The 12,731-nt window shown below is 41.9% G+C and overlaps 2 protein-coding genes across 2 annotated transcripts in view; one reads left to right on the top strand and one right to left on the bottom strand.

Moving 5' to 3' along the window:
* LOC148342219 (uncharacterized) overlaps positions 1-12,731 on the bottom strand; it is a 343,669-nt gene that overhangs the window by 22,937 nt on the left and 308,001 nt on the right. The window lies entirely within an intron of this gene.
* On the top strand, positions 5,610-9,859 carry LOC148342239 (uncharacterized). The gene is made up of 2 exons (XM_088285401.1): positions 5,610-5,733; positions 8,355-9,859. Exons 1-2 carry the CDS (start codon positions 5,610-5,612, stop codon positions 9,509-9,511), a joined length of 1,281 nt encoding a protein of 426 aa, XP_088141527.1. The 3' UTR covers positions 9,512-9,859.

Genomic DNA, 12,731 nt, shown 5'->3' with positions numbered 1-12,731 from the left:
TCGTCACATGCTGATGTCAAAAGAAGTCTCCCCAAAAAGAAAAAAGGGAAAGGTGTCCCCTCTCTCCGGCCTTCCCTTCTTATAGGGAATGGCCACACCGGACATGAATATTGAAGGATTGTATTATGATTGCTGGCATTATTTTAAACACTTACGGGACAGAAGGTCAATTATTTAATTTAGCAGGTTCATATTTACTGAATATGTTCGACATTGATTAAACAAAAAGCATTTCTCAAATGAATGTAGAAGTACAGTGCATCGATAAGATTGACTGGGATTGTAGTCATGGTGTTTACTGATGCATTCATATGCTAAATTTATATGATTTAGTTTAAATGTAAGACCTCAAATTTGACCACATCGTATTTTCATGACCCACACTCTCATTCAGAACAAACAGATTCAGTCGGCTCGGGTCAAACTGATGACAAACCAGATAGCACTTCATGGACAAATACAATAAAACACATTCTCCACATAGGCCATAGAAGATACAAACATATCAAGTTGGGCAGGGGAGGACGTCACAGGGACACTATCAAGAACACCAAAAACATAACAATTTCATCTGGGAAAACATACACCACACAATCTGTACACTGACGAGATTACAGGGGAATGAGAGACGGAGAGACTGCCGCCTGCCTGAGAAGGTCAGCCTTGGACGTGGAACGTGGACGGGAGAAGGAGCAAGGACGACCGATTCAACCTACATGACCCTTGACATAGAAAACCTATAAAATGTGAGGCTGGGCTGAGATCAGCGCGCCATTTTTCGATTGGACTCGTCTGAGTACAGTTTCTCATCAGATTAAGAAAAAGCCGCCCAGATACTATTTCCTGAACTCCAGAAATCGAAGAAACTAAAATATCGCAACTGTAATCAGTTGTTGTTGAGTCTTTATTTGACCCTTTTCTTCTTGAGTACAAAAAACGAACACGCTATGGAGTAAGTTTGGCTTTGAAGATTCATTTACTAAATGTTTCTCATTTTCTCGGTGGCTCAACTCCAACAGTGGATATAAAAATACACTACATCTGTCTGTCAGCATAGTTTTGAGACATGACAAACTTAATTTCTTTCACAACGTATAAAAAACTGGAATATGTAAAATGTTAAATAATCAGTTCAAATTTTAAACTGGGAAAAAAAACACGGAGTTTACCCCCCACTATTGTTTTTTCTTTGGCATCCATTTTCTGGACTGATTTCATTTGGCATAAACAAATGTTCAGCAAACCGACAAGTAAAAGGCAATATTTAAAAATAAAACGGCAATAACCTTGAACGATTTCCCCAAACAACTTAATGTTGTGATGCATATTTTTAACGATAGAAAGTCGTTCTTTACAAAGCAAATGAGAGTAAGACGTGTACAAACCTGCTTTGAGTGGCACAACACGAGGCTGGTTACAAACTTCGTCCAGCAGTTGAAGATGTTGCTCGTTCTCTTCTTTTATTCCACAAAGTTTCTCTTTGTACTTGGGTGTCGTTCTTGCACACATTTTCAAACGCCAATCTCAACAAATCCGCACTTGATCTCTGCTTGGCGATAACTCGTGAGCTTCTCTTTGTTCGACGAGACGAATGAAAGATGGCGTCGTCTTTTCAGAGTCGCACTGAAAGAATTTCCTCCGAGAAAATGGCAGTCTGTTCGGCACGAAAACCGAAGAACAGGACACACCCCGCTGTGATTTGATTGGCTGCTGGCTTTGTGGAGCACTGTCACCAACTCACCGACAGATGTCGCCATTTGCGATGCAAATCATTGTTATCTTCTTCGAAACAGAGAAAAAACGTAAGATTTAAACCGTATGCACATGAACAAACATTTTAGTTCCCAAATATGAACTTCAGCGATGTATTGAATTTGACTTTTGTTGCTGGTTTTGTTTATACATCTGACACCATGTTGTTGGTTGGATAGTATTCCAAATGTATTTCCCTATTATTAACAGTTGACATGATAAAGTGATACTTTATGTCAACATATTTGCCTTTTTACAGGGTTTTTCACCAGGTTGTGATGTGATTGCGAATTTTAAATGAAAATATGTCACTCTTTTATTACTTAACTGTTATTGTGTTTGAAAATGATTTCGGTATTTATTTAAAGTACTGTAATATTTCATTATTCGTTTCAGTATTTATTAAACTACAATAATTCACTATTAATTTCAAGATTCATTGATCTGTTTTAGGAATAATTTAGTATTCAATGTTTAATAGTTACAGTATTTACTTTTTAAATTTTTGTTTCACCATTTTGTTCAATCTTAATCTTATGGAAAATTATTTTGCAAGCACCAACACAAGGTTTTTAAAGATAACGATAAAGATGTCCTTCAATAGTCCCACAATGGGGAAATTTGCAGTGTTACAGCAGCAAAGATATAGATCACACCGAGGCGGTGGTGCAATGTAGCCGTTAATGTATAACATTTGCAGCAGACATTCAGAAAAAGCAAACCTATGCGAATATACACAGTATATACGTAAACACACAAATCCCCATGTGTATATACACACTTACATCCCACAACATTTACAAGTGTAAGGAAACACTCCGAATGTCTGTCTATGGTACAGAGGGAAAATTAATAAAATGCTGCAATGATAAAAAAATACTGCTGTCATAACCCGTGTCGGTCATGTCAGTGTTTTTGTTATTATTTTCTTCACCTTCCTGCCAAGTGCTCATTCTGTTTATTTAGTCAGCTGAGTGGGGCGTTCCCTCCAGCACTCGTTCCCCACCAGCCACGCACCTGTTCCCCGTTACCCTCACACATCTGATGCCCATCTGCTCCCCTAATTACTGGACTATTTGAACACCTCACTCCGACAACTCATTGGCGGTGCATTGCTCCGTTACGGACTGTCACGACCGCTCTCTGATCTCGTTCATGCACTTGTCCTCGCCCCCGCTCTCGCCCCCGCTCTCGCCCCCGCTCTCGCCCCCGCTCTCGCCCCCGCTCTCGCCCCCGCTCTCGCCCCCGCTCTCGCCCCCGCTCTCGCCCCCGCTCTCGCCCCCGCTCTCGCCCCCGCTCTCGCCCCCGCTCTCGCCCCCGCTCTCGCCCCCGCTCTCGCCCCCTAGCATTTGTCCCTGTCCTTGCTCCTCACTCTTGTGATCCAGTTTGCCACGTTAAGTTCGTCTTTCTTATTTTGCACCCTGCCCCGTTGTCTGTCATTATTTTGGTCCCCTAATAAATTGCTTAAGTTACACCTTCTCCAGCTTCCTCGCATTCTGGGTCCACCTCCTCCTCGCCGACCGGCGACCCTGACAACTGCAATGATAAGACGACTGCAATAAATGAAGGATTGTATTATGATTGCTGGCATTATTTTAAACACTTACAGGACAGAAGGTCAATTATTTAATTTAGCAGGTTCATATTTACGGAATATGTTAAACATTGATGAAACAAAAAGCATTTATCAGATGAAAGTAGAAGCACGGGTCACAAGAATAACTGGGATTGTAGTCCTGTTTTCTGATTTATTATATTTTTCTCATATGCTAAATTTATAGTACTTAATTTAAATGTGTGAACTTTATTGAAATTTTGGGTAGTGAGAACAAATTTGCACACATAGCATTTCCATGACTTGCATTCACATTCACAGCACTTCGTGGTCAAATACGACAAAGCACATTCTCCACATTGGCTGTAGAGATGCAAACATACCAAATTGGGCACTGGAGGACTCACGCAGACGCTATAAAAAAACACATTCTGAAAGACGGAACAATTGGAGATCAGAGCACATGCACATACGCATGCATAAACACAGACACACCCTTACACCTGCACATACACGTATACCTGCATATACATGTGCACATACACACGCACACATGCACACCGACAAGATTCCAGAGCAATGCCAGCTGGAGAGACGGAGAGACTGCCAGCCGGAGAAGGCCAGCCTTGGCGTGCCAGTCTTGGGGACCAGACAGGAATCAACTATCCAGACGATGACTAACCTGGGGAGGACCTTCCCTTGGACGTGGACCCGTGCCGTGGGAGGGAGCGAGGACGACCGATTCAACTGATTCAACCTACATTACTCTTGACATAAAAAACTCCTATAAAAACTGAAGCTGGGCTGAAAGATGGTGCACATTTTTTGACTGTGCTCGCCCGAGTGCAGTTTCTCGTGAGATTAAGAAAAAGCCACCCAGATATCTGTCTTTGTACTATTTCCTGAACTCCAGAAATGGAAGAAACTAAATATCGGAACTCTAATCAGTTGTTGAGTCTTTATTTGACCCTTTTCTTCTTGAGTACAAAAACCGAACACGCATTGGCGTAAGTTTGGCTTTTAAAAGTTGATTTACTAAATACTTCTCATTTCCACGGTGACTCAACTCCAACAATACTAAAGCTGTTGCTTTATGTTATTCATATAGAATTTTTGTTTAAAATCCCCCTGGCTCTTCTTTTTGTCTTTTCTATATTATGTACGTATTAATAACTGTGTTTGTTAATGTTAATAAAGTTTTTGGCAAAAAACGTATTAGTAAATATTTATCATGTCCCTGATGGTGTAGTGGTACACTCGCCTGAGTTGTGTGCAGGCAACGTGGGTTCAGTTCCCTCTCAGTGACGGTGTCTATGTCTGCCCTGTGACTGGCTGGCGACCAGTTCAGGGTGGAGTGTGCCTTTCGCCCGAAGTCAGCTGGGATCGGCTCCAGTACCCTCCCGCGACCCTGTTCAGGATAAGCGGTGTGGATCATGACATGACATGACAAATATTTGTCATCTCATCAATATTTGCACAACAGAGTACTGAGCTTCGAGATCCTCACGATAATAGTTCTTGAAACTATATTTCTTATCAATGTAGGTTAGTTAAGGGATATTTTATTGACAATCTAATCTCAATATACAAAGACAGTAAAAATTGGCGGTGGGGGGGGCGCGAATCTTTTTCTTCTTGGTAGGGGCGGGCGTGAAATAATTGAGAGGCACTGCGAGTATATGCAGACATTATATTCATACAATCTTGCAGCCCGATTGAACCACAGCATTGTTGCTTCGTTCCGTAGGAGAAACGTAACCTTCCCACTGCTGTTCCAGCAGCGGCTTCTCCGGGCATAGGGAGGAAGTGACGTCGGAGCTGACTCGCTTTTGTGGCGTTATTTTAATTATTTTGTTACATTTTTTTATCAACCGAATTAAAATATTACATAGAATATATATTAAAAGAGAACAGCCAGGTGTAAAAACAAACACAGAGGCAAAGAAATATATTTGAAAAATACGTGCTTAAAGCATGACGTCATTAGCAAGCGCGCAGCTTCCGAAGGACCTCGACCACATCCACCGACCCGTCCACACCGGAACAAAAACACCCACCGCTAAATTCTTCTGATTTAGTGTGGAACTGACTGTAATTTTCTCAAAGGATGTCCAGTGCTACTCTAAAGGACTACGACATAATTCATTAAGTCTTTGTGTCCCGATAACCTCATCTTCGCGCGTTGATGCTTTTCGGCGTAGTTAGCTTAGCTTGTTAGCTAGCTAGCCGCTAACGAAAAGAGGCACATGACTCATCGCCAAGCAGAGATCGAGTGCGGATTTTTTGGAATTATCATTTGAAAATGTGTGAAATAACGACACCCAAGTACAAAGAGGAACTTTGTGGAATAAAAGAAGAGAACGAGCAACATCATCAACTGCTGGACGAAGTTTGCAACCAGCCTCGTGTTGTGCCACTCAAAGCAGGTTTGTACACGTCTTACTCTCATTTGCTTTGTTTCGAACGACTTTCTTTCATTAGAAATATGCATCACAACATTAAGTTGTTTGGGGAAATCGTTCAAGGTTATTGCCGTTTTATTTTTAAATATTGCCTTTTACTTGCAGGTCTGCTGAGCAATTTTTTGTCAAATGTAATCAGTGCAGAAAATATATGCCAAAGAATAACCAATAGTGAGGGGTGAACTCCATGTTTTTCCCAGGATAAAATTTGAACTCGTTTAACATTTTACATTTTCTGGTTTTTATATCTTGTTCAAGCAATTCCTTACGGAAGTCAAGTCAAGTCAATTTTATTTGTATAGCCCTTAATCACAGACAGTCTCAAAGGGCTTTACATAGCCACAATCGACATCCCCGATCTTAACCCCCAGGAGGGCAAGGAAAAACTCACAAAACCTCATTAGGGGAAAAGTGAGAAACCTTGAGAAGGGACCACAGATGGGGGAATCCCCCTTCCAGGATGACCAGGCTGCAATGGATGCCAACTGGGCAACATTTGGCACATACAATGATGCTATGCAATAATAGATGAGATAATATAAGAGTCAATTGAATGAAGTGCTGCAGGAAGATGACTTCAGTGGAGTGGGTCCTCATCCAGGGCCGTAATATCCATGGCAGCATATCCGAAGATGAGCCTTCGATCTTGTACCGGTCAGTTGGTGTAAATTCAGTACAGCCACTTCCAAGTGAATCGCCATCACCTAATTCGGGGAATTGGGAACAGAAAAGAAAGAACAGAAATGGCAAACAGGCCAACAAGTAGTTCAATGAAGTGCTGAAATATAAGGAAATCAGAAAAGGCGCTGCATGAAGACGACTTCGGCAGAGCAGGTCCCTTCCCGGTTCGTCAGTGCCGTAATCTTCAAAGCATGTCCCCATCACCTAATTCCCAAGCAGGGGAAGGAGGGGGCAGAAAAGAGAAGAAGCGGCAGTAAACAGGCCAACAAATAATTAAATTAGATGCTAAAGTATATAAATAAATTGATCAAATGTCGCGCTGCAGGAAGACGACATCACTGGAACAGGTGCATGCCCAGTTGGTCAATGCCTTAAACTTCCTAGTGGGTCACGGTCACCTAATCCCCCAGCCGGGGGAAAAGGGGGCAGAAAAGAAAACAAAAGAAAAAAAAAGCGGCAGTAAACAGGCCAACAAATATTTCAGCTAAATGCACAAGAGTATAAATGCGGAAGGAATTCTGCCCGACTCTAAAAAATGTGCACACTGCGGCGAAAACATCAATGGCGGTTGATCAATTTTAGTGGATAAATTAAATAAATATTACGTTTTTTTTTTTTTTAAATGAAGTACGTATTGGTCTTATTTATTTATTTATTAACTTTGTACTGGCTTCGTCGAATGAGAGTCAATGAACCTCGGGTGGCTCTGCACTGTTTTGTGCACGTGTGCATAGTTTCACTTCATCCAAACATTTAAAATACATTTAATGCATCCATCCAGGGTTGCACGGATCTCATCAGTGAACAAGCGCATGCTGCAAGGAATGCATCTGCATCTTTGGCTTACTATGGGCTTATAAAGGGAGAACGTCAAAACCCCCTTTTCTACCAACAAGTCCAGGAACATTTAGTTCCTGGTAATAAAGTTCCTGTGGCCCAGGTGGTTTGCATCTCATAGTTCCTGGTAATTTATCCAAATGACAATGATGATGTATCAGTGGGAGGTCTTGTGTTCCTTTGTTGCTCATTCCTGACACCCTTTGGCAGTTAAGCATCATTGCAGTTCCAAAATAATTGAGTGAACTCTTAAAATATTATGGTGTATCTTAGTCTAATTTGAATATGTATTGGATAACGTTAAAATATACAGTCATTATTCAAATATGTCAACATGAAAGTCAGAGTGAAAGTGTTGTTGCTTAATGCTTATGTGAAGGGATTTTGTCTCTTCAAACATAATTTTGTTTTAAATTTGATTTAGAAACAGAAATTTTATTTAAAAAAAGGAAAAGGGGGAATGTCGGAATGTACTAGCAGGATAAATGTCATTTTGGGTAAAAAAAAACGTAAATCATGCAATAAATAGCCACTCCGATTCCAGGGCCCCTTTAATTCTTTTACGGATCCAGATTATAATGGAATCAAAAAGTACCCACGATGAAACTATCTCTAAATGCAAAATGAAATACTTGTAAACATATTTCACTTGAAGGATTCCTATTTTATCGATGACATTATGTTGCGATGGCCCCCAGTGGTCTGCATCAATATGTTCGGGTCCCACAACAGGTGTTCCATCAGACGCACACAAGAGCCTGTGTGTGCTAACTTCAGCTCGCTTCCAGAAACGTCTGTGACAATGTCAGGAATGAAATCGGGCATCAGCCGCAACATGCTTCCTTTTTAAATGCTCGTTTATCACTGTTGTGCTGCTAAAAGGAGGTTTACATCGTCGGACGTAATTTTGTGAAATGCCCCCATAGTCCGGTCCAAGTTGGAGTCGCACGCATTGCTCCGTATGCGGCAGGCACAAGTCAAGGTAGCACGGTAGAAACATTATAAGACAAAGTTGCCGCCTGAGCTTTGACTTGACCAAACCAAATTTGTCTTTTTGTGTCCTGCAGACGTCAGTGAATACAATCTCTGTTCTGTGAAAGAGGAGCCAGACTTGACTCACATCAAAAAGGAGGAGGAGGAGATCAACAAGTCACCAGTGAACGGTGTCCCAATCAAGACTGAAGATGAAAACAAGGATGAGAGTGAGGACAACAGAGGGGCGGAGCCTCCAAGCAGCATCTCAAGTAGTCACGTGACAACAGAAGGTGATGAAGACCAATGGGGACCATCACAAGTACATAATGAGGACACATTATCAGATGCTCATCACGATGATGATACTTATGATGATGATGAAAATGATGATGATGGGCAAGCCAAAGGTGAAAGGGCATGTCACACAGACTCATTAACTTCAAAGTTGTCTTTAAAAGGGCACACAAAAACACACACTGGAGAAAAACCCTTTTCCTGCTCAGTTTGTGGCAAGAGTTTCTCTCAAAAGTCGCATTTAACAAACCACACAAGAACACACAGTGGAGAAAAACTTTTTTCTTGCTCAGTTTGCAGTAAATGCTTCTCTCCAAAGTCTTTAGTAAGGCACACAAGAACACACACTGGAGAAAAACCTTTAATCTGCTCAGTTTGTGGCAAAAGCTTCTCTCAAAAGGCACAATTAACAAGGCACACAAGAACACACACTGGAGAAAAACCTTTTTCCTGCTCAGTTTGTGGCAAGAGTTTCTCTCATAAGATAAGTTTAACAAAACACACAACAACACACAGTGGTGAAAAACCTTTTTCCTGCTCATTTTGTGGAAAATGCTTCTCAAGAAAGACATATTTAACAGAACACACAAGAACACACAGTGGTGAAAAACCTTTTTCCTGCTCAGTTTGTGGCCAAAGCTTCCTGTATAAGTCAACTTTAACAAGACACACAAGAACACACAGTGGTGAAAAACCTTTTTCCTGCTCAGTTTGTGGCAAGAGTTTCTCTCAAAAGCAAGATTTAACTAAACATAGAAGAATACACACTGGAGAAAAACCCTTTTCCTGCTCAGTTTGTGGCAAAAGCTTCTCTGTAAAGTCAAATTTAGGAATCCACACAAGAACGCACAGTGGAGACAAGCCATTCAGTTGCAGCGTTTGTGCTAAAAAATTCTCCACTAAACGGAGTGCTAAGAGACACGATTGTGCTGGTGAGAATAGCAGCGATCCTTGAAGCTTAAAAAAAGAAAACAAAAAACTGAAGGAACTGACTCTTTGTGGTAAGATGTAAATGTGATTTTGAATGAAATATGATAAATTTAGTTTTGCATAGCTCTTTTATTGACACTAAGCCAATGTGATCATTGCCAGAAGAACCATTGTGTCTGAGTGATGATTTTTTTTTTGTGTGTTTACTTCAAACATGTAAATAAAATTAATTGCTTTTGCCTGGAATAACATTTGTTAACGTTATGCTTTTCAGTTGTCTTTTTAATCGTACTTAATGGAAAAGGTGTGAGAAGAAACTGCTTATGAAATCGGTACCTTCCACAGTCATCAATAAAATCACTTGTTCCACTTGCTCAACTGGCCTTCATTACGCAGTGTGAAAAGGTGAAAAACTAAACTAGAAGTTGAACTATAAAAAGAACCAGAAAGAGAAACGCAAATCGGCTCAGTTTCTCTCAAAGGTTTTGGTATGTCAGGAGTTGGCAACTTGATGGCGACTGGAGTCAGCGCTGGTTTTCTCTGTGTGTTTGGCTGGGTCGTATATGTATGGTCCATTGAACAAAACTCAAAGTCTTCAAATATCCCCTCACATACATTTAATATTTCACTTTCTGAATAAAAGAGATAGAAAATAGGCCTGAGCATTGTTTATGGTGGTGGCAATTCTCTCGCCAGGTCAGTGACCTTCCAGGGTATGAGAGTAATTTAAGGTGGTCACTAGTAGACTGGTCGTATCAACGGGGAGACGCATCTGCTCTCCCTCTGGGGGATTTTTGGAGGGAAATCCCAAAGACTAGCGTGATGGGAATGCATATGCGTCAAGTCAAGTCAATTTTATTTGTATAGCCCTTAATCAGAGACAGTCTCAAAGGGCTTTACATAACCACAATCGACATCCACTGATCTTAACCCCCAGGAGGGCAAGGAAAAACTCAAAATCCCATTAGGGGAAAGGTGAGAAACCTTGAGAAGGGACCACAGATGGGGGAATCCCCCTTCCAGGATGACCAGGCTGCAATGGATGCCAACTGGGCAACATTTGACACATACAATGATGCTCTGCAATAATAGATGAGATAATATAAGCGTCAATTGAATGAAGTGCTGCAGGAAGATGACTTCAGTGGAGTGCGTCCTCATCCAGGGCCGTAATCTCCATGGCAGCATATCCGTGGATGAGCCTTCGATCTTGTACCGGTCAGTTGGTGTAAATTCAGAACAGCCGCTTCCAAGTGAATCACCATCACCTAATTCCCAAGTCGGGGAATTGGGAACAGAAAAAAAACAAAGAACAGAAGCAGTAAACAGGCCAACAAGTAGTTCAACAAAGTTCTGAAATATAAGGAAATCAGAAGAGGCGCTGCATGAAGACGACTTCGGCAGAGCAGGTCCCTCCCCGGTTGGTCAGTGCCGTAATCTTCATTGCAGGTCACCATCACCTAATTCCCAAGCAGGGGAAGGAGGGGGCAGAAAAGAGAAGAAGCGGCAGTAAACAGGCCAACAAATAATTAAGTTAGATGCTAAAGAATATAAATAAATTGATCAAATGACGCGCTGCAGGAAAACGACATCACTGGAACAGGTGCATGCCCAGTTGGTCAATGCCTTAAACTTCCTAGTGGGTCACCGTCACCCACCTAATCTCCCAGCCGGGGGAAAAGGGGGCAGAAAAGAAAACAAAAGAGAAAAAAAAAAAACGGCAGTAAACAGGCCAACAGATATTTCAGCTAAATGCACAAGAGTATAAATGCGTCTTTAATAGTGTTTTGAACATTTCTACTGAAGTGGCACCTCTAATATCTGAGGGAAGTGCATTCCAAAGCATTGGTGCCCGAATAGAGAACGCTCGAGAACCTGCAGACTTCTTTTTGGCTCGTGGGATCGCTAAAAGACCAACATCTTGTGAGCGAAGGTTTCGGGACGGAATATATGGTACCGTGAGGTCAACGAGATAGGAAGGTGCTAAGCCGTGCAAAATTTTAAAAGTAAGTAGCAGAACTTTAAAATCACATCTCAAGTGGACCGGAAGCCAATGCAAAATGGCTCATATCGGGGTAATATGATCAAACTTTCTCGTCCTAGTCAAGAGTCTAGCTGTTGCATTTTGAACTACAGTGGAACCTCGGTTCTCGACCATAATCCGTTCCAGAACCCTGTTCGAAAAGCGATTTGTTCGAACACCGAATTAAATGCAATAGTTGTACGCACTACTTTTCTTTTTTGCTAGTAGCAGCTTTGTTGCTTGCTCTGACCTTCTTTGGAGGCATGATTAGGGGCTAAAACACTTTGCAGCACGTAGCACGTCCGCACGCGACAACAATTGGTCAATTGGCCGCTCAGCATCCCACCCTCGCGTGCGCACTCACGCGTCATACCGGCGTTCGAACTCCGATGTTTGTTCGAACTGCGAAGCAAGAATTTCTCTTTTTTTTTGTTCGAACGCCGATTTGTTCGACCTCAGAGTCGTTCGAGAACCAAGGTTCCACTGTAGTTATTTACCAGCTTTCGAGTGGTATTATTTTGAGAGAGCGGCTCGTCGTCGATAAAACTGACCGAGGAGGAATGCTTAAACCCATCATGTATTGACACCTCAGTAGAAATTATATCAGTATGAGATGTAACAGCGTATGGTGTGTAGCGCTCAAATCTAGAAGAAAAGCTATGTGTGTTGTCTAAGTCTAGCATAGCGCTAGTTAGCGCTAGCCTTACAGACTCCATACCCTCCCTTACAGGCTCACTATTCGCCTGCAACCCGACCTGCTCTAATATGGATAGTCATGGAAGGCTCAAACAATAATCTATGTTTCTAGAAAGAGTGATGGCGCCTTCCCAGTTAGGGTGAAGGCCGTCCATCCTCAGCAGGTCGGGTCGGCCCCAGAAAGAAGGCCAGTTATCTATAAACTGCAGTCCCTGCTCACTACAAAAACTAGCCAGCCACTTATTTAGCGAGAATAATCTACTAAACCTCTCATCATTGCCTCTCGCAGGCAAGGGGCCAGAGACAATTACTCGATGCCGACTCATCTTTCTGACGAGATCACAAGTCCTTGATATGTTTTTCTTTGTGATCTCTGATTATTTCATCCCAGTGTCATTGGAGCCGATGTGTATTACTATATCTGAATAGCTAGCGTCGTTTGCACTGCTAGTTCCATAAGATTAGCTTCTTTATCGGGTGCTCTGGCCCCAGGAATACACAATACTGTGGCTGGATTTTCAAGCTT

Source organism: Idiotropiscis lumnitzeri, chromosome 2 (genome assembly GCF_059441095.1).
Source record: "Idiotropiscis lumnitzeri isolate Australia: NSW breed Sydney's pygmy pipehorse chromosome 2, RoL_Ilum_1.0, whole genome shotgun sequence".
NCBI classification, from domain to species: domain Eukaryota; kingdom Metazoa; phylum Chordata; class Actinopteri; order Syngnathiformes; family Syngnathidae; genus Idiotropiscis; species Idiotropiscis lumnitzeri.
The sequence above is the reverse complement of the archived record's forward strand: the minus strand, read 5'-3'. Positions and strand labels throughout refer to the sequence as shown.